At 38.9% G+C, this 23,886-nt stretch overlaps 1 protein-coding gene across 4 annotated transcripts in view; it reads left to right on the plus strand.

Moving 5' to 3' along the window:
- Positions 1–23,886, plus strand: part of ZNF521 (zinc finger protein 521) — a 274,278-nt gene that overhangs the window by 117,961 nt on the left and 132,431 nt on the right. For all 4 annotated transcript variants that reach the window (XM_075270595.1, XM_075270598.1, XM_075270596.1 and 1 more), the window contains one exon: positions 8,566–8,650. In XM_075270595.1, the coding sequence (XP_075126696.1) occupies positions 8,566–8,650 (85 nt within the window). The remainder of the gene's footprint in view (positions 1–8,565; positions 8,651–23,886) is intronic.

A 23,886-nucleotide genomic window follows, 5' to 3' on the forward strand; every position in this document is an offset into this window, starting at 1 on the left:
ATACACAGATCATTTTCTTTGACAACTTAATCTTGTGGAGAGCACTACAGATTCTATTGCAATAAAAAAATGGAACATCCACATTTGACATTTAAAGGGACACATAGTCATCACTTTCCTAGTTTAATTTTACCACAACATAGTAAAGGTCACATCCTCTGTGAAATATGGGAATTTCATTGAAGTTCATTTTTTTCCAATGGCGTATCAGCAGATTATGAAGATAATATCAATGGTGTTTTCATAGCTGTTTTTCTTCGGAATCCTCTGTCACTGTAGGTCAGTCTGCTGCGCCTCTGGTGACTGCAGTCCCGATGTCAATCCTTGGCCTCCCATATCCTACACACTTCAGTAATCCTCTATGAGCAGTGCCGTAATGTCGGGGTTATTTTAATTAAGCCCTTGAAGATTCACGCTCCAATTCTACATATACAATTTTTGTTTGAAATTGATCTGGGCCTTCACCTTAGAAATCCCCTTCTTAGGGATTACATCTTATTGAAAATCCAGGAAAGACAATATTTCCCAGAAGATGGTGCAGTATCAAGTGTGGATAGCGCTCAACGTTCAGAGAAAATCAAGGGTGGAAAAAAGTTGTTCACTAAATTGATGCTTTCTGGATTGTTGTTAGCTAGTCAAGTTAAGTTTGCAGTCCTACGCTTCTGGATCTCTGTGCACCCGCTGGGGTGTATTAAGATGCCTGAAGAAGAGCAAGAGGGATTAGTTACATCAGGTAAAATGGAACAGCTCTAGGCTGTAAGTCTAATAGGTGTAAGATAACACAAGTACATGCTGTATGCCAGGAAAATAACTGCTGCTGCTTGATGCAAGCAAAATTTTGACTTCATGTAATCTGCAGTATAAGATAAAGGGTCCTATTGCACATTATAGGATTTGGACTGGATAAACGACGATTGAGAGAGGGGTTTCACTTTATTTATTTTTTTTAACCTCTAGGGAAGATTAAAATAATAAAAAGTGCTATGTTACCTGTCCATTCAGCTGAGAGTCTCCATTTGGGTCCCGGTCTTTGCTTACTCCCTGCCTATGTATGAACATGCCACCCAGTCAGCGGCTGAGCACCGATGCTGCACCTGAACACAGGATCGCTGCACAGCCACTGATCGATACACTCGTGGTCAGGAAGACCGGTGACCCGAATGGAGACTCTAGACCAGATAAATCGACAGGTGAGTATACACTTTTTATTATTCTAAGTTTCCTTAAGGGTTAAAAAAATGAATTGGAACACCCCTTTAAGTGCCCTTTTATATGGGCAGAGATACAACAAGCAGATAAATGATTGTTAAAATGACCTTTTTACACTGGGAAAATGTCAGGAATGAATGGCTATACAAACAATTGTTATATCCTATTCATTGTGGTCATTCAATTCATTGTCAGCAGCGCATTCCCTGTTTACATGGTGAGAAGTGCTAACAACAAATGATCATTTATAGTGCCACATAATAAATGTGATCTGCCCATAATCAAGTGTTTGCTCATTTGTTGGCTGGGCCTTGTACATGAGGAAATGATCAGAAATGAAAGTTTATTCAACCAATGTAGACTCTGTTAACTTTGGAGTCTTACTAGTTTTCTGCAGGATCATAGTGAATATGGCAGACCCATTATGGCTTGCTATGATCCACAGAGAGCCAATGCATGCTATATTAATTATAGTGTGGCCATAACAAATCACATTATTGGAGGAATTTGCCAACCCTGGTAATTTTTAAGTTCATGCCTCTTAAAAAAAAAAAAAAAAAAAAAAAAATGACACATTGCTGGCCCCTCCTGCTTTAGAATCTCAAAGCTGTGTTATTGAGATATAACTTATGCCAGTTTTTGGCATAAATTGTAACGTATCTGTAACATTAAGCGCTTCCCGCAGCACAACTTTCAGAAAAGTGTAGTATGAGGCACCAAAAAACCCCAACTTTTTTTGCTGGAAAAAAATCACTCATTCCAGAAGTCAGGGCTTTGTCAGTTTTTAACATTTTGATTGAAGCGTGTTCATTCTGAGGTTCTTATACAAGAAAGATACAATAACAAACAGCATGTAAACCATAGCAAGGTATATGCAAAGTCAGTATTCTGTATATCTGGTTTCTATGGCCAACTACTGTCCTTTATACACCATTTTCATTTGATTTATAATCCATGGGCTGTGAAATATACTGAAAGACTAGCTATTATCGTAAAGGTATTTCTAGGTGAACTTGGTCACCAAGAGCAGATTTCAGGTTCTCCTAACTGAATACATTTACTGACGCTGGGTTCACACTAGATCCCGGACTCCGTTTTCAGGTTTCCGTCTTCTGCATGCAGAAGACGGAAAGCTGTCAGACTGGATCCGGCCGTGAGCACCGGCGAGCGTTTTAGGCTCTCCGCCGCAAAACCAATTTTTTAAACTGGACACAGAGTACTGCATGTCCGACTCTGTGTCCGGTTTAAAAAAAGCAGTTTTGCAGTGGAGAGCATAAAACGCTCACCGGCGCTCACGGCCGGACATCTTTCAAACCCATTCAAATGAATGGGTGAGAAAGAGTCCTGCAGCTTTCCGTCTCCTGCTCTGTTTTGTGCAGGAAACGGAAACCTGTATGAACGGAGACCAGATGTGCAATATACAGCTCTCAGGATTGACTGTTGTGTGTGTTGATGTATATATTAATATGTCTTATGCTACTGTGTATAGAAAATTACGCAAAACAGGAAATGTGTTCATGAGGTTAGAGATCTGAACGGATTCTGATTCTATGATAAAGCTAAAACGTCTTTTCCCCTATTACAAGCAGTTATGGAGGCCTTGTACTGTGTATACTGCTCTTTGCCTCTACTAGAGTAGACTCTACATGATTCTGGTTCATGGTTCCCATCAGATAATGCATAATTCCCATATACTATGGGAATATGACTTCCCAAAGATCCCATTGGATAATAATCTCCATGTTCTGATTCTTGTATTTATACATATCAGCAGTTATATTAAATGTAACGTTGGGTCAACTACTCTGCAGTGCTTGGATTGTGACACATTACAAGTATAGAATTGCTATAGAACAGCCTTTGTGTCTAGAACTGCTTCAGCTTAAAAGAAACTAGTCCATCACGTATATATTAAGTCTGTTAATCTATGAAAACAATATAAGACCTCTTATGTTCCTGTAACCAACCTCTATTTCCCTTTCTGTAGTGACTATATGGGCCTCTTCTATAACTATACAATTATTCTTCCTTTGTCCTTTAAATCCCTTTTTCCACCAGAATTCTGGATTCTTTATCCTTTGTCCCTCCCATCCTAGACCTGTTGATTGTCTTATCTAGCAACTACCCAAGCACAAGCTTTGTCCCTCCTCTTCAAGATCTAGAGGGTGTCATGCCCAGCTATCAAACAAGCTATTACATAGTCTTAATTTTTGTCCCTTCCCTTCTAAATTTACTTGGTATCATACAGCTGGTACACAAGCTCTTACAGGGTTTAATTGTTGTCCCTCTCCTCCTACATCTACTGAATAATATGCTATTACAAGATTTTTTAAAAAAAATGTTTTATTAAACTTTTTCATTTTAAATATAAAACACACATCCAGTGTTTTGTATAGGCAATATCAACTGCAGTCTGTACCAAGTATAACCTCTGTGCACACAAGGCACAATATCAAAACTAACAAAAGTCTGAGACACATTTTACACAAATTGACATATTCCCAAAGTGATATTGTGGACGAGTCCCAAGGAATCCACATATAGTGTTGAGTTATAAACAAGACAAATGTCATCAACAAGAATTGACTGGGACGTATAGCACTAATTACAAAGCGGAATTGGATAAGGGCTTTTTCACCCATGGGTCCGACGGTTTAGCAGTCAAAATGTTACATAGATGAGTAATGAAAACATTTAGATGGAAACATGAAAAATAAGAAAAAAGACATAAAAGCAAATAAAACAAAACCTCACCACCTCTCCTACCCATCACCGCGCCCACATAATCCCCACTAGATCGGCTTATCACTATCTGAAAACATAAGCACCAGACAAAGAGTTCCCACCTATGTCCCGTAAGCCACCAATTACAAACCCAACTATTCCATTGGGGGATCTCCTGCCTGTGTCCGCTTTTGATACCAAGTTCTCAGTTGACAATTTGTCTTTAACATGCTGGGGCAATATGGAAAAATAACCCTCCAATAATTGAAAATGTCTGTCTGATTTTTCTCCCAAATTGTCTCTTTTTTTTCCCTTCTGAAGTGCCATCTCTAACCAACCCATTTTTATGAATGACATGAATGAATGACATTTTCTATCCCGAAGTTTGTTCCATTCCTGTAAAGTTGCCTTTCTGCTGCCACCCCCACCAGGCGAATATGTTTGTCAATCGCGTATACATACCTATCTATAAAACCCAGGAGAAACAATGAGGGGGAGAAGGTGAATAACTCAAGTAGATGAATGGTCACAAAATACTCGACCCCACACCAAAACTGCTGTATGCGAAAAGATCACAAACAGTGGCATAAATGTATCTCAGGATGTCCACTTTTGAAGTTAGTCAGATAAATTCCCATTTTGTGGCCTCGAAAGGGAGTCAAATAGGCCTTTATTTCAGGGGCTTAAACTTTGTCCCTCTCCTACTAGATCTATTGGGTATCAAACACAGCTACTACACAAGTTATTACAGGGTTTGATCTTTATCGTTCTCCTCCCAGATCTATTGGGTATCAAACACAGCTACTACACAAATTATTACAGGGTTTGATCTTTGTCCTTGTCCTCCTATATTTACTGGGTGTCATATAAAACTTCTACACAAGTTATTACAGGGGTTTAACCTCATCACTCCCCTCTTAGTTCTACTGAGTGTCATACATAGCTACTACACAAACTATCCCATGGATGGTTTCATCTTTGTCCCTGTCCTCTTACATCTACTGGGTGTCATACAAAGCTAATACTTATTACAGGGGGTTAATCTTTGCCCCTCTTCTTCAAGATCTACTGGTGTCATATCTTTCTAGTGCACAAGGTAGTACAAGGTTTAATCATTGTCTCTTTCCTCTTTGATCTACTGGATGTCATATCTAGCTACTACATAACCTATTATAGGGATTTATTCTATTACCGTTTCCTTCTAGGTCTACTGGATGTCACCCAGCTACCTCACAACCTATTAAAGGGATTTAATCTTTGCTCCTCTCCTAGATTTGCTGGGTGTCATACACAGCTACACACAAACTATTACATGGGTTTCGTCTTTTGCTCCACTCCTTCTAGACCTGCTGGGCCTCATACACAGATACTACACAACCTATTACATGGGAGGTTAACCTTAGATACTCTCCTCTTAGATCTGCTGGGTGTTTTCCCATAATTGATGTTGACAACAATTAGAGGATAAATGTATGTGGGCTTCACTGAATGCACCTTGTGAATGGAGCAATGATGACTTCTGGGAATCCCATTAAGGTGGACAGTGTGGTGGCTGAGCTTGACTACCAACACTCCATTCACAGGAAGCATTCAGGGGAACTTGGGATCTCCCGTTGTTTGAGGAGAGTCCAACTGATGATCAGAAACTTATTGTCTATCCTATGAACCTAAGAGGGGAAAACCCATTTAATGCAAATGTCAGCTTATAGCATGAGATGTTCTACGTTCTGACACTGGCTCTAAGTTATTTTAGAGAGTTACCTTGGACTTTGCCCATAATAAATACATAGAGCTTGTCCATTCTCCCTACATTGGTTGCTGTGCATATTGAGAACAAAAGGATTGACATGTTGAAATCTAGTATGCCTGCCCCTTCTTTTCCTTATTAGTCTTTGGTATACAGTTGGGACGCCATCATATACATTAGATGGCTAATTGGTTCCTCCAATATTGGCAGGATCAGAGAGTATTCATATAATGTGTATGGTCACCCTTAATTTATCGTCCTCTGATATCTATGTAAAACCAGTGTCCCGTCTCTTGACCAGATATTTACTCTAAAACGTCAATAGTGTATATGAAAATAGTGCAAACTCCACTATTCTCCCACAACTTTTCATCTGAATAAAGTTCCCAGCTATTCCATTTACTAGAATGTCCTGACATCCTGTTACAGGTTTCGAGATACTTTTAGGAAACTCTTTCCACTATCCATTTCTCTATAATAGTCCTGAATACATTGGTTGCCATGACTGCCGTCAGTATTGTGCTGGCAGCTAAAAGCTGCTACCCTGACCCTATTGAAGGAAAGATGTTAGGGCAGAATCAAGCTTTTCAGCCCGACTTCATATCTAAAGTGACTGTCACACTAAATAATGACTTCAGGCAAACTAATTTCTTTCCATTCATCTTTCGTTGTACAGTGGGCCAAGAATATGAGCTCCATTTATACTACTCCGATACTAGTGGCCAGACTAAAAGTGACGTAATCTCTAATAATGATTAGAACTGTGATTGATTCATAAAACTATCAATTGGTCTTGAGAATTTCAAGTCTGAGCAAGTACCTTGAAGTTTTACACCCAGAATTTCTAGTCTGCTGAATTTCAATATGGTGGCGCTCCTAGTATATGTTATAGATGTGTATTTACCATAGCTCTATAATTGGTTCTAGTCCATTATTTCCTTTAGAAAGATTAAAACATTGTGAAGTTCTCAATCTGTCAAAGCACTAAAACTCGTCATGCATGTTCAATTTTTGTTGCCTGAAATTGCCAATTCATCCTTTTCAGCCAACCAACAGCTGGAAATCTGACATGTAGACACCACAAATAGTCCACAATGGTTGTCTGACTCATCCAAAAATCTCAGTGTTTGGCTGTTTGTGGGAAGAATATGCAAATCCGCCTTCCATGATGTAATTAGGAAGACAGTTGCTGCCTCATTGTTGCAAACCAATAGAGGGCGCTCACTGGAATGTGCAAGCCTGTCTTAAGACAGGATTCCAGTGAAATAACCCAATAATGGCTGCTCCCTTTAGCTTCATGCCCGACGGGTTATTGGGTTATTTCACTGGAATCCTGTCTTAAGACAGGCTTGCACATTCCAGTGAGCGCCCTCTATTGGTTTGCAACAATGAGGCAGCAACTGTCTTCCTAATTACATCATGGAAGGCGGATTTGCATATTCTTCCCATAGTTCCTTGCAAAGTGGAGTGCTAAAGGCTTAACAAATCTCCACACACCTATATGGTGGTCTCTCCCTAAGGAGTGACAATATCCCCCGAACCCTGTCTAAGCCTCTCACCTCTACCAGGTTATAGTCCTCTCTACATCGGGCTGATGAGATCCAACCAGATTGAAACAGCTGTCCTCGATTGAGAGACTATAACCTGGTAATAATCCCAGCGTCATTGCTAAACAAAGGCCTCTTGGAAGGTCGGGCATGAAGCTAAAGGGAGCAGCCATTATTGGGTTATTTCACTGGAATCCTGTCTTAAGACAGGCTTGCACATTCCAGTGAGCGCCCTCTATTGGTTTGCAACAATGAGGCAGCAACTGTCTTCCTAATTACATCATGGAAGGCGGATTTGCATATTCTTCCCATAGTTCCTTGCAAAGTGGAGTGCTAAAGGCTTAACAAATCTCCACACACCTATATGGTGGTCTCTCCCTAAGGAGTGGCTGTTTGTGGTCAGCTTGCCCAGACTGACTGTACTTATCCGTTTGTTCATAGACATAATCCCATCACCAGTCAGATGGCCCCAAAACGGGCATCCCAAATCTAATGTCTATGGCCAGTTTACGGCTAACTTGTACCAATATTAGATTACTCTGTGCCGGCCGTATGACCATTTCTATTGGCCATGTCCTAAACCAGGAACAGCTGTCTGTTCATTGGATGCATTTTCCAGCCCAAACAAAGCTCGGTTGAACTGACCTGCTGAGTTCAGGTCAATTGAGCCACATTTAGGCCAGTAAATGCGGCCTAGGCACAGCCTTATAAAATAGATCTTCGGTAAGGTCCTCAGGATAGGTCATCAATAGGAGATCACTGGAGATTCAGCACCAGGAAACATTACTGATGATTTATCCAGGGATAGGTTGTCAATAAAAATGAGTTGACTACCCCTTTAACCCCTTTAATATTCCAAATGACACATTGTCAGTAGCAACAAATGATACCAAATGTGACTGCACAAAAATCCAAAAAGGTCGTAATTCTACAGATGTCTGGCCTTGGCGACTTGCATGTGACAATGTGATGATATTCACTATAACTAGGTGCAGTGTAATAGTATAACAGTGCGGTTTTATGCAACCACATTTGTACATTTTTTGGAACCTGGTTTGCAACAAATTCATTAAGGTTGGTTTCACACTGACATTGCATGTTCGTTATCTGATTCATCAAAGTATTATAAATGTTGCTGTATAAATGGGTAAGACCGGAACACTTTCCTTTTTTCCATCTACATTTAGTGCAATGTTAAAAAACAAAGTCCCTTCTATTTTAAAGATTAGATGTGTAGCATCCTGTTAAAAAAGTACAATTTGGTGGAAAACATTTTCATATTTCTTTCAAATTTTTCTACGTATATACAATAACGTGAACTTTTGTATAATATTGTAGAAGAAAACCTATCAATGCATCAAGTGCCAGATGGTATTCTACAATGAATGGGATATCCAGGTCCATGTTGCAAACCACATGATAGGTAAGTGCAACTTCATTTACTAAATGGTTTATGAAAATGGAAAATTTACTCTGAATTTCCTATATTGAATTTTCCTTTGTGTCTTTAGTTATGTTGTCAGTAGGGAACATAAAATCAAGATTGAAAGGTCTTCCTATTTTTGGCGGTGGTGCTGTATTAACTTGTACTTGTTCTCCTGACACATCTGTTTGGTAGTGTTGCATCTTAGCAATGTAGGTAAACTATTGTATTGGTATTTTCTGTCCTCTTTTCCTAAACATACATTTACAACCTAATGTTTTTAGATATCAGTGTTACCACTAGAGGGAGACTAGGAGCTTACTGCATACGTATCAATGTGTAAATTGTATACACTTAGCTCTCAAGAGTGGCAGTCAATGTGATCATGCAATTCTTTGTCTATGAAGGTAATTTGGGATTAATATATACTATATGGTATTTAACAAGGGAAGTGACAGGAGATATCCTCAGGGTCAAGGTCCATCTACTTAGGCTATTTTAAATAAGAACATAACAGTTATTTGTATGCTTTTATGAACTACAAAAATATATGTCCAAGAAATAGAAAATGTTGTTATAGGCAATATATTATTGCTTAATGAACAAAATATTAAAAGGTTTTCGTGAATTTTACATTTTGTTCACAGAAAGGAAATGTATGCAGGTGGGAGGACATACTCTCAGCTATGCATTTGCAATTGGAACAGTAAGCCAACATCTGTAATCGCAGGCACAATCCCAATTGAGCAATAGAAATTATATGTAGAAAACTGAAAGCTAAAATTTGTCTGTGTAGCAGACGCCAAAAGCAACCATCTTTAGTACTAAATAACCTTCCAAGTAACGTAACATTAGTATCCCCCTGTTTGGAAATTACGTTCACCAGTCAGGGCTTTGTCCTCAAGCTTTAACGCTGCGGGGCAGTTTAAATGACTCCAAATCTCGGAAGTCCTTTGGTGTATCAGGTACCTGGTATTGATGCAATTTTCAGGCATAGGGATAATAGAAGAGTATATTCTATTTTCTGTTGCTTATATTGCACAAAAATCTTCAACATCTCAGATTTTGATAAAATTAGTATGATGAATGAATGATGGTTCTGTGGCAGGGATATGTTTTAATAGACAATTATAGAGATAAAAGTGGCTTTGGAGATTGAGGACAGTAATCCCACCAAGGAGAGATTAATGCAAAATGTAGGACCTGAGCTGGTACCATTGGAAACGGGCGTCAATTGTAACCAGCTACTGACATTCTGCTCTAATGTCCAAGAGCAAAGGGAATGCCTCTGTCGCCTGTTTAACCCTTTAAATACCTCAATCTATAGTGCCCTATAACCTAGGAAGACATCATAATTATAGATGGCAGGTGGGGGCCCCATTATAGATTTAGCGTTGACGCTCAGGAGCTTAAAGGGATTCTACCATTAAAAATCTTTTTTTCTGTGGCTAACACGTCGGAATAGCCTTTAGAAAGGCTGTTCGTCTCTTACCTTTAGATGGGATCTCCGCCGCGCTGTTCCTTAGTAATACCGGTTTTTACCGGTATGTAAATTAGTTCTTTGGCAGCAATGGCAGCGGGCCCCAGCGCTGAAAAGGCGATGAGGGCGTCCCCACCGCTGCCTGAGAACAGGATCCTGTGCCGCCTCTATCTTCTGCTGGATCCTCCCCTTCTTTCTTCGTCTTTCTTCGGCGGCTTCACCTCTGTCGGCTCTGACACTAGTAGAGCCGAATGCGCATGCGCGGCCATAGTTCTGAGGCCGCAATTGTGTGCATGCGCAGTCGGCTCTACTAGTGTCAGAGCCGACAGAGGTGAAGCCGCGAAGAAAAACGAACAAAGAAGGGGAGGATCCAGCAGAAGATAGAGGCGGCGCAGGATCCTGTTCTCAGGCAGCAGTGGGGACGCCCTCATCGCATTTTCAGCGCTGGGGCCCGCTGCCATTGCTGCCAGAGAACTAATTTACATACCGGTAAAAAACGGTATTACTAAGGAACAGCGCGGCGGAGATCCCATCTAAAGGTAAGAGACGAATAGCCTTTCTAAAGGCTATTCCGACGTGTTAGCCACAGAAAAAAGATTTTTAATGGTAGAATCCCTTTAAAATTACGTCTTTGCAAAGGGCCTATTGAAGGCCCCTAGATCATATAATAGCTCAGTAAACCTCAACCTAGACTTGTAACATGCTTAAAAGGGTTGTCCAGGTTCAGGAAATAAATGTTATTGCTTGGATAATGAAAAATGGCACACTTTTCCAATATACTATCTGCTTTCTAGATCTACTTGTCATTCATTTTTTACTTCCAGTAGATAAAACTCAGTCCATAGTCATGTGATGTACAGTCCATAGTCATGTGATGTACAGTCCATGGTCATGTGATGTACAGTCTATAGTCAGGTGATTTATTGTTTTTAATAAAAAGTGCATCAGCACACATTCCTTAGCTGAGAGAAGAACAAATACCAACACTTAGAGTGGTATGACGTCTTTACTGCCTGGCACTCAGCCTAATTAATTAGGATGACAACAGTTACCCAGGGTTATAGGTCATTTAGTCATAAACACGACTCTGACCTTATCATTGTGACTGTAATGAGCCATGTACCTATGTGTTCATCACTATATACCATAACAGTACATCTCATGACCATGAACTGATTTCTATCCACTGGAAGTAAATAAAGAATGTCAACAAGCAGAGATCTAGAAAACAGTGAAGAATTGATGCACAAAGTATATAGCAAAATTGTATAAAGGATACAAATAACATTTATTTTCCTGAAACTGGACAACCCCTTTAACTAGGGTAGCATATTTTAATGACAGAGCCACTTTAAGGACAATAAAGCAATTCAATCAATCTAATAAGTTGGAAAGTAAAGTCAATGAAGAAGGAAATGAAGTGTAAAGTTAAGTGTCCTTAACAACAAATTATTTGTATATGTTTCGTGTGCCACAAACTAATGGGATTTTGTAATCTTCTGGGGCTCTAATAATATTTAAATGATAAATCATGAAAGTCAGCTCATTTTTACTGCTTACTCTGTTTACTCGGTTTCCCAATTTTACCTTGTGTTATTGTAGCAAACAACATTTTGCTCTTTTATATATGTTACACACTTTAGCTGTAAACATGGTCACTGTGAGCACTGTAAATATTCATAAAAACCCATAAAAACTATCAGCAGAAACACTCAGTAGTTGGATCCCCATTGTTCAGATGGTTATACCGAACGCAGATGTGACCCAGGCCTTATAGGGCATGCTCGCCTACAGTCCCCCAACATTCAATATTCACCACGATTGGCAACTCCTTTTTTTTTGTTTTCTAAATTGTTTTTAAATTCTTATACCTAAATGTTCTATGGGCTATTGAAGGCATGAGAAAATAGGTATGTGGATATATAGATCGTCATTAGTGTATGAGATGAAACCTAATGAAATGATTTTTATGGCACAAAGAATGTTTCTTCCATCAAGACATCATGTATTTCTTTATCACAAATGAAATTACATTCTGAATTCATAGTCCATTGAACTTTTTTCTCTTAATTCATCAAAGGTTGGCCAAATATGTTTTAAAAATGCTGAAACATAAAATATTACAAGTACTTCTTTTATCTATTTTGTGCTGTCCCTGAAGGCAACTTGAAGGAGATGAGATGTAGGTTCCCTTATGATATTCAGTGGTGACATTTAGAAAAGTCATATTGCCAGTGAGTAATTTGAATAGTTGGCCATTCATGCCAGATTTATGAAGTGAAATTAATTTACTGCTTGCATTGCACTAAACAGCCCACGATCATGATCACACACCACGGCACTGGAGGTTTCTAGTAGCTTCGCCTTTGTCTATTCAAAGAACTCATCAATTTCGGTTAAACATTGTTGCCCAGCAAACACAGTTGAGGTGTGTTACCGTTACCTGGGATTAGTGAATTTTACACTTCTGCAAGGGTGTACAAAACTTATCACATCATAAAATAATAAAGCCCCGTACACATGACCGAGCGTGCTGACCGAGGAGGCTTTAGATGCTGTTTGTGAATATAGAGTAGGTACTATCCTGCTCTGTGTTATTGTAATGGAACCTCCCATTGGAATCAGTCTGCGTGTGTGTGTGGGAAGGGGATACATTTGGATGACATTTGGATGTCATCTGAGTGCATTCTGCTATAAAATTGGTCTCCACTCGGCCTGCAAATTCGGGCATGCAAAGGCACTTGTGAGCTAGCTATGGCTATGTTTCTGCAGCACCCAATGCTCTCCATTGGCAGTTGGGGGCGGCCTGAGCTAAAGCAGTCAACCTTGGCCAGCGCACCTGACAGTAGGGAGCCCAATTACCATATTGGGTGCTGAAACTAATGATATCTCAGGAACGGTGGGGTTAGAGAAATTCCTACTGTGCCAGAGGATAGTAAAGACTGCACAGTTACAGTTGGTGGTAGTGGTGAAAAGTCCCCTTTAGGAACAAAAATGTTATAGCAAAAGGTCTCAACTCTGTGGTTCCTTCTGCAAAATATACGAAATTCCCAGTCAGCTAATTATTGGGCACAGCAGTGATCTGCCTAGACCGGTGGTGGGTTGAGTGAGTGGGCATTTCCTGTGTGTTAAGTCACGACCAGGAAGTAGAGACTGGTGGGGGATCCAGTAAGCATTAGAATAGCAGTGTCAGGGGTTCAGTGAGGCAACTTATGCTTTTCTTATTTTTAAGCCACTTTCTCTCTATAGAAAACCCAATTGAAGGGTCTTTCTGGGACCTTAATATTTTTTTAGGTCTATCCTTCGGATCGGCCATCAATAACAGATTGATGGGATCTAGCTTAGGCTCCCCTAGCGAAAGTAGTGTACTTGATACTGCTGCTCAGTTCCATTCACTTCAATGGGTCTGAGCTGCATATATATGGGTCATTAAGATCACATTTTTGAAAAAGCTTTTAAAGCATAGCTATATTTACAGAGAATTTTGCAGACCCATACACATATAGAAGGTATTGCTGGAAGATATAGCATTGGTACAATAGCAGTGCGTAGATCATGCCCCATAAAGTCACAAGCATGTAGCACAGTAGAAAGCTATGCTAGTATCGATCTTCTGGGGGGAAAAAAATCCATATTAAGAGACGACTATTTTTATTCAAAACTTTTTCTTCAAGAAAAACATGAAGACTTTAATTCCAAATACCGTCTCCCTATAATGGGTTGCTTACAACACAGCAGACACTGTGCTTAAGGCATGCTTGGGGATAGTAATTACTTGGTGTTTTTTACTAATTCAATGAAGTGGTTTCTTGCTAATAAGCTAACAAGTGTGTTTTATCATTTCGAGAACTCCTAAGGTTTTAGGCACTTTATTAAAGACATTTTTTTCGAGACTAATTTCATATATACAAGGCTAATTAACCATTGAACGTATTAGTTTTCCAATAAATACACAATCTTTAGTCTATTGCCTTGTTGTTTGATAATAGATCAAAGTATGAAGGATGGATTTACAAATCTTCCTTCTTGTACCACGCGGAAGGTTCTCTTGTGTCCTGGTTTTTCAAGTTTATTTCCCAAAACAAACACTCTTGGTTAATGAAGAGCAGAAGAGTATTAGTATAAGCCTCATGGTGTAAAACACATGGCACATAGTTGTAATGAAGAGCTGAGATAGTCGTTTTTGCATTAGTGTATGCTAAATATAACTAATATTACCTTGTATGAGTGCTTGTTTTATTGTATACAATTTATTTTTCGGAGTTCTATAGGACTTACAGCAAGGGTTTGCTTTATATTGGATGTGGCGGACCACTCCCAAGCATTGTTCTGCCTATATTTGTGTGGGGTCAGTATGACCATAAGTATAGAAATGCTACAAAGGACATGTGTGTTATTCTGAATTAACATGCTACTACTAATCCATCTCTTCCTTCTATGTTTGTGTCTGTATGTTTATTAGATAACTTCTATTTCTATTAGAATAGTGACCTGTTTGGACCAATGAGGATGGGATATAATAATTTCATTGGGTAGAACGATTGACACGATGCAAACACATAATGTACAAAACGAGCAATGACAAATTATAGGATATTTATAGAATACAAAATAAATCTAATTTAATGCCTATGAATTTAGTCAATAACAGATTTTGCAAATCCATTGTATGATTTCATTTTTTTATTTTTGACGTTCAATATCCCATAAGCTGATTGGAAAAATAATAATAATGATAAAATATATATCATAAAAAAAATTATTAAAAATGCAACGCTCCCCCTGTTAATTCCTTTGTCCATAAACCCCAAGTGACTCCTGCTGCCTAAATCTGGCATTGCCTGTGATGTTCTTGTGCTGTATACCGCTGAGGCCAATGATTGACTGCATATATAGGCATGTCATAGCAGCAGCCAAATAAAAAACAGCACATTGGGGAGGACAGGAGCACCGGTGCTAGAGCAGTGGGGGAGTAAATGGGTAGAGCTTCCCTTCATATTTTATCACAACACCTGGCTTTGGGCACATTTTTTGGTTATTTTAGAGAACCCTTAAGTTATACTGTAAAAGTCTGAAGAGCTTATGAAGGTTACATTATTCTTGGATAGACGATGAACTGAATCTGATACAGGGACTGTAAATCCAGAGCACAATATTCTGTTTTCAAAAACGTACTTTTTTTTTTTTTATTTAACCCGGCCTACCATGTATTTCACTAACGCATTTTTTGGGGGAATAAATTCCACAGATTGCAATGTTCCAGGTGTGTGTGTGTGTGTGTGTGTGTGTGTGTGTATATATATATATATATATATATATATATATATATATATATATATACTGTATAATCTTTCAACATCTTTCCTAATATATATATATATATATATATATATATATATACACTGTATGTACCGTATATGTGTATGTGTATATATATTTTATATATATATTTTATATATATATACATATTAAGGTAGATGTGTCATTGAGTCATTAAGGTAGATGTATAGCTCTGGAAACATTGTTTCTGGTTGCTGTGGATGCAATTCTTAAATGCATCACATTTGTTTCTGTAACATTTAGGACTGCATGGTCTCTGAGTCTGAAGATCTGCACTCCAGGCTACGCCAGGCTACTGGACTATCTTGATGTAGTTTCCTTTTCAGGTTTAGCCTTAGTCTAAGTCTAAGGCCCCGCATAATGAAAATCAGCTGAAAAATGCAGTGGAAAAAAATGCAACGCAAATGTTTTTTCTTGCATTTTTTTGTGCATTATGTCTTTCCCTATTATTTATAACAATTGAGTTTCTGCAGCTAATACTGACATGCTGTGTATTCAAAGTGCGGCATTTCTGCTGCTTTTTTTCTTGTGTACATGGGATTAACTCTCAAAATCTCTCATTTTGCTGGTATGCTTCATTTCCACAAACTGGGCTTTTACTAAAGGGTCCATTTTTTTTAATGGATGCGCTCTGACACTGGCTGTACTATTAACTGCAGCTATAGTTATTACTGTAAAGGTTGTCCTATTGAAGCCTATGGGAGAACCTCTGCAGTCTATGGATGCTATTACAGTATGGTGGATGAGCAGTGCACCCTGTGCGGGAATAAGGAAAGAGCTGATCTGTGCAGGGACTCCTATCATTAATGCTCTACCACAATTACAAAAAGCTGAATAACTCCTCTGTATACATGTACAAATGTACCATACAAGAGTTGTGAATGGGACAACCACTGCAGTACTAACTACAGCTGCAGTTAAAAGAGATTTTATCTTTCATATTTTATATAAGACAATGGTCAATTGCCACAATTCAATCCAATGAGCATTTGGTCAGCGTTAAAAATTCAACACCGTATATTGCCAGTGAGAATGGATATCATATTACTGAATCTTAGGAGTTTATATTTTTATATTATTTATCGCTTCTTTGTGAGACGGATTGTTGTCTTTGCTTCAATTGTTGTATATGGTAAAATGTGAGTTAGTAATCTATATCCTATTCAATGTATAATCTCTAAAAATGTCTGCAGTCCTTTAATAATGAGATAAGCCTGACATTGTCAAGCCGTATTTGTTTTCAGTCTGATAACTTTTGACCAATAATTGCCATCCTCTAATTATCTATTTTAGTCATGAAGGAATCTTTCTCTGTGGGGGCTGGCATTATGATTAGAGCATAAATCCCATAAGATACATGTGTGTTCCAGATCGCTCCAAACAACTGTCTCATGAAACGTAGCGGGCACATTGCAAACCACTCACTGTGCACAACAGAGGAGCACATTTGCTATTGTGGGCTCATCTGTCTGACAAATAAGATGATAAAAAGCCAAATTGTTAAATTGTTGATAGTTCACTGCTGCTACCAGGCAATTAAAATCATGTCAGTTACAGTAAAGACTGTTTGTATTGTGTTATTTGCACGGATTGGAATAGATTGCATTGAGTCATTTTGAAATCATTTGCAGAATATAAAGTTAAGATAAAGCAAATAATACAAATAATAATAAACATCCATTCACCCATCCCAAAAAATTTAAGGAAAGCAAAAACTGAATTTGAGTTCATTTATTTATAGGAAATAAAATATAAACTGAATTGGTATTGAGGGTGATTTACACCATTAGATCTCCCCCCTGATGCAAACTGTATGGAGACGAACAGTTGGTAATGGGGGATGTGCCGATGTGATGAGCCCACAAACAGACTTGTCAAACTGATCATTGCTTTGTTTACACCGGCCAGTAATTGGTTCTCCAGATTATCTCTTCATGTAAAGGGAACATTGTATAAGTAGATGCGTGTATGTATGTACATGAGTATGTATATGTATTTACAGATGTGGGTAAAGGACACGGCAAATGTGCAATCTCCAATGTCCATTATTGTGCCTGCCCAATAAGATAAGATATTGTGTCCGCCAATAAGATAAGTGGCATCTTTTAAGATGTTTACGGTAATATATATCCTTCAAGCAGGCACCAATATACTAACCTTTATACCCAGGCTTTTAACCAGACTTGAGGCAGCTCTCAAGTCACAGCAGGGAGTACTACACTGTTAAATAAATTCCCCCACCTTGACTGATCCACTTCAAAGTGACTGCCATGTTCTCTTACATACCTCTGATATAAGATGTCATGCATGGGCGAAGCGCTTCTGTAACAATACAAGTGGACAGAGACAGACTCATTTTCTGTGCCTTAAAAGTGTATTATGCGGATTGATGACTCTTACCATGAAGTGTTGATAATAATGAAAATTATATTTTTCTCGGTCGTGCTTCATGCTTGGATTGCGGATTTTGGGGTTTGGGAGTTAACTAGTTAAAATGTTGCACTATTTTTATACTTCAGTAGAAAAACCCTATCAATTCAAGGATCCTCTGTACAGTGTAGCTTTTCAATAATTGATATTTGATTGATTTTAGATATTTGCCCTAATATGTATCACTTTTTATCGTCATGGTATACTTTGTATGTGCTGTTCATCTACAGTAACAATGCTTTCCATTGTAATATATAACATATTATGATCACAATTGCTACATCTGTACACTTAGATGTATGTATTATATCTGATAATAGAGGAGGTATATTGGTAAGTATACCATAGTTCATGTTTTATAGTAGTCTCGTCCTGGACAAGTATTCCTACTGTATGTTACTTATTCCACTTTAAAACTCAGAATTTGGGGGCATAGTACAAGATACTGTAAGAACCGAATTAACCGAATGGCTAGGTAATATGCAGCTTTAGAAATGAGCAACCAAAAATATTAAAAAGCGGTTTGGCACTTTTGTGTGCTATAACAGAACTCAGATTTTATATCCTGTATTGGATCACAAACTACTGAAATCTGTGCTGTTCCGTTTTATCAGAGAGCTTGCCCTCTTGTGAGCAATACTGGCTTCTATCTGTAAAAGCCCATAAAGGGTTTCTGCATGGACCATACAAAAGGGATACTTTCCCTTTAATAGCCATCTGTACAGGAGGGATGAGAAGTGGGCCAGGTCATCTCTTCTCAGCTGTCATGATATTAACGTAGGTAATGGAGCAAGCTCTCTTTTCTGCTGGGTGTTGTTTTTCATAGATGTTCATCGATTTACACAGATAATTTTATTTATTTTATACAGTTGGTCCAGGAAAACTGGGCAGAATAACAGCCATTGCAACATTCAGATTTTTTTTTTTATTTATTTGTCATTTGCAATGTTAACTTTTGTCCAGAACAGTGTCACACCTACTGTGCAGATGGCTGCGTGAACTGTACAACAGCCAAGACACTTAAAAGAAATGTCCAGTGTGGGAATACAATAAAATAAAAGATAAAAGTGAAGTATCTTCTAGAAATTCAAATATTCCTCAGTTTCAAGTTGCGAGATGCATTATCACAAGTTACCGGAGTTGTGAAGCTTCAGAGATAACTGCGTAGTATAATAAAGAGTTTCCCCACCATAGTGTTTTATTATATGTCTTGATTTATGATTGGTGGGGATCTTACCACCCTCAACAGCCTGGGCAACAATGGAGAGAAGACAATACTTGCAGAGTATTGTTACTCTTCATTGAAATGATTGGAGATCCCGAGACCCACAATGTTTGGTTTTCATTTTTATTTAAATTTGTACAAATGGATTAATTTAATAAAACAATTTGAGTACGTAAATAGAAATTCATGAATAAAAGTCCGGAACCTATAAAATATACAATATGCTTTAATAATGGAAGGGACCCTACTTCTAGAATTGCCTGCAGGCAACTTGTATCAGTAAGTTGCTTAAAGGGGCTCTATCAGCAAAATTCTGCTAATAGAGCCCCACATATGCGTGAATAGCCTTTAAAAAGGCTATTCAGGCACCGTAAATGTTATATTAAATCCCGGTCCCGTTTTTAAATAAAAGTATTAAAACATATATGTAAAACGTACCTATCGTGCATCATGGGCGGCGATAAACGATGCGACGTCAGCTTCGGGCACGCCTGCCTCTTCTGTCTTCTTGTAGCAACGCCCTCTGGTTCCGTGTCTTCCGGCTTCTTCTCTTTAAATCCCGCGCCTGCGTAGTAGCGCTTCCCTCCGAAGCGCTGCTGCGCAGGCTCACTCGCCATTTTACTTAATGGCAGTTCGCGAGTGAGCCTGCGCAGTAGCGGTCTGGAGGGAAGCGTTACTACGCAGGCGCGGGATTTAAAGAGAAGAAGCCGGAAGACAGAGTTTCTGCTGACCAAGCCAACATTGGTGAGCCTGGACGTTCACATTTGCAGCAAACAGATAATTCTCCTTGGTCATCACGACTGATCGTTCATGTAGAATTTTAAACCAGTGACTGAAATGGCCAGAGTACATATTGCCCAACCTTATGTGTATAGACAACTTAAAGGGGTTTCCAAGCTTTGGTATATTTTTGACCTAACCTTAAAATAAATCATCAATTTCAGTTCCGTTGGAGATATGGCATCGGGCACCGCCACTGATCAGCTATTCTCCCAAACGAATAAGAGCAGTGCTGCAATTCTCTGAGACAGCAACTACACAATGTATGGCACTTTCTGCAGCCGGATGCTTACACTTTATAGTGCAGGCTCCAGAGGCTGCCGAGAACAGCTGATCAGCGGGAGTGCCAGTTACTAGTTCATCAATACCAAATACCCACCAAAGCCTTTAAAACCCCTATCTATTTTTGCAACATGTTTGAGAAGTGATCCTGATCTGGGGACTTTCCCATTCTATCATTCTTATAAGCTAAAAGGCCATATCTCACTTCCTTTTTGAAAACAGCCATCTTGATGGTGAAAGACGTTCTTGATTTTGATTAAGCTTTTACAGCAATATTGTTTTGTCCATCTAATAGTATGGATTGAGAGAACTGGATTCATTGATCATACCGTAAGCTGTGTGATGCACCTCTCCTTATACAAGCAGTGTGGTCCCATATCGCCTAGATGTATAGATCTCTGTTGTGTTCTGGGGATGACAAGTACCAAGTGTATTGATGATCTCAGAATGTCCCAGTTCTTCAGCTATACATATTAGTTTTGCATCCTGTAGTTTAGAGATGTGTGACAAAGCTGTAACACTTTGCATTTTTTTATATCACAATTCCCCAGATTCTGACTGTTTTCATTAACGAACCTGACTTTAAGTCCAATGGGATTGCATCTCATCATTGGATTCTGAATCGAGTTGATTAGTTTGATCTCTGGGTATAACACAAACATGGCTTATTATGCTAAAATATCTGAAAGGTAGAAGAATGAAAATAAAATCTAATCTGAAACAGATACTATGTATATATGTATAGAAACCGAATATCATCATATCAATGATCTGATCGTGTGTCATTTTATTGCATTACTACTTTTTTATTACTGCTTTTTAATTTTACTGTCTAAACCATTTGACATGCAGCTTATAAATGAAATCATCCGACACGTTGGAAAGATAGGTCTTTTGTTAAATTGTGTTTTATCTGCAGTCTAATCAGAGCGCTGAAGTCAATACGGACAGTGGGTGTCGAGCTTCAGCTGTTCATATTGTTGCATTTGGTGCACTGATGGGGTTTCGTAGGTCACCTTTAAAATTATGCCTATGACAGCAGTAGACACCTGCCAAGATTGCAAGGTATCTTACAGCTCTCAGGATGAAGCCTATGGCCTGGTAGGCCTCAGTTGGAGAGGTACGCATTTGCCGTACAGCTGGCATCACTGTATGGGGCAGCAGTGTGGGCTGTTAGGTAGCTGGAAGGGAGACAAGCATGAAATTTTGTCTAACCCGAGCTGCTTTTTTTTCCAGCTCTGTTGGCTGCTTTTCAGATCCTTGTTAGAAAAAAAAAAAAAAAAAAAAGGAAAGAAAAAAACATAATCAAGCACCCTTTAATCTGCCTGCGATTACCAGTAGTATAAAAAGAAGAGCATAATGAGGAAAAATGCCTCGTTTTGTTGCTTTCAAAAGCCAACAAATTGGAGTTAACTTGACAGGAAGTAGCTTAATAATTAGATTATTTATTTATTCCTGACACATCCCCCTGTTACTTGTCTCAGGAGACTCCGTAGATGGTACGATTTTCAAGCAACCATTACTTTGCTGTCTTCTGTGAACAAAGAGTCTACTGTCTATCAGTCAATTAAATGCACTCTTTAAGCAGAGGCAGCGTAGTCCTCAATGGAGAGAGCCCTGGGACATTGTAGCTGATGATGCCTTTCTCAGTACTGTACATCACACTCCACTACGGTCCCTACAGAGCCCGAATAAAGTCATGCATTAAAATATCACTTGTAGATTTGTTTGCTAATGAAGAGCCATTGAAATGTTTGTCTGTTTCTGTGGCGAAATAATTTATAAAAGGACTACTTGTTTGCATATATTAGTTCATTAGCTCCAAGAGCTTTTTAGGATTTCCAGAAATGAAAGTCAACAAATTAAAGCAAAACAAGTGCATGATCATTCTGCTTTACTTTCAAATGGCATCAAAGTCCGCAAGATACAAAAAGTGTGGAAATGAGAATGAGGGGCAGGGTAGCGACGATATCAAGAATTCTCGATGAGAATAATCTTCTAATAAGTCGCATTGAATATCCGCTAGTTTAATGCGATTCAGCATGGCGAAAGAGGAACCATTTCCCAAAAGAGTTTGCTAGCCATCCAAAGTTTATGTAAAGTAGTACTTGATGGAAAGTACCACTCAGCAGGTCCTACTTGTAATAACACTTTAGAGAAGTATACAGGGAAATGTAGGAAGAAATTGATTGCTCTGGGTATAGCCGAACCGTTCCTGGTATACACATGCATAAGTATCAGACTGAAGGGCTGGAATAGTACCCTATGGGCTGCAATAATATGCCGTATGTATGTGGGTGGGGGGGCTTCAAAAATGTTTATTTTCTAGCAATTGAAGTCTCAAGGATCATGATCTGACCACCTAGACATATCACATTAAAGTGCTAAATACATCATTTAATTCTCGCTGTGCTCTGGGTCAATTTGGCATTTATATTTTTAAAATCCACCTCCAAGTTCAGATATGGCCCCTGGAAGATTATATGGAAAATTAGGTGGGTGGCGACTTTTCGGTTTTGTCATAGAAAATAAAAGGTTACCGCCCACTTGGTGAATAGGAACTAATTTACATATAATCATCCGGGTCCCTAGCTTTTAGATTTTAGAAATAAAAGCATCTAATTTATCAGATGCACACATAACTTAGTGATTCTTAGTGATCCTTCGTAACTATATACTGCTGTATTACTTTGTATGTTTCATCTAGCAGTAGGAAAACAATGTGGACAAAAATTAAAAAACATAAAGAAAACAATAAAAATTACAAGTAGCACCAAAATAGGCAGTCAAGGGTACACACGTGTAGAAAAAATTGTCTGTGTTCCATATATAGCATAAACATGTCATTCATTTATTGTATCTAAAGCCTGGTTCACATCTGCGTTTGGTATTCCGTTCGGGGAGTCCGCTTGGGTACCCCTCAATGGAGGGGTAATAAGCGGTGAGCAATGAAAGTACATGGAGTCCATAGTCTGTAATGGTGTCCATGTGTTTTTGCGCGCGGTGTCCACACAAATCATCGGGAGAGAAAAGTACTTCAAGAACTACTTTGCTCTCCGCATGACTCGTGTGGACCCCATTATAGTGTATGGGATCCATGTGCTTTCATTGCTCACTGCTTTTTAATGTGTTCGGTATTCCATTTCAGGGGGGGGGGGTCCCCAAGTCGACTCCCTGAACAGAATACCGAACGCAGATGTGAACCAGGCCTAAAGTTAAAGAATGAAGCAACTTTGCAAATTGCTTTGAAAATAATCTGGACCTATTTGTCTCCATGGTCACAGACTTAACTGGAAACAAGCCCTAGGTGTAGTCTGATCCTGTGGTCATTCTCTCTTTCATCTCTCTTCTACATTCTGCAGGTTACCAAAAAAATGGAGGGCCAATGTAAGAGAGTGTGACTGCGCTATCAGGCTAGCCAGTGAACACAATCACCAGACTGGCTTATGTACCAATTTAGGGCATACCACTTTAGCACCCGTGTGGTACAAGCCATTTATTTCCAGCTATACATTCTTTACAGTCCATAATCCTATAGCTTAGTAAGTCCAGGTTCATCACATCCGGCTGTATAGTATATAGTAAGTGAGGTAATGTAGCATTGTAGTCATTCTTGTTGTCTGAGCACGATCAGACTACCGAGGAATGGTTTGTAGTCTGTAACCATAGAGACACATAGGACTGCATCGGAAATGTAGA

This window comes from Leptodactylus fuscus, chromosome 4, assembly GCF_031893055.1.
Source record: "Leptodactylus fuscus isolate aLepFus1 chromosome 4, aLepFus1.hap2, whole genome shotgun sequence".
NCBI lineage: Eukaryota > Metazoa > Chordata > Amphibia > Anura > Leptodactylidae > Leptodactylus > Leptodactylus fuscus.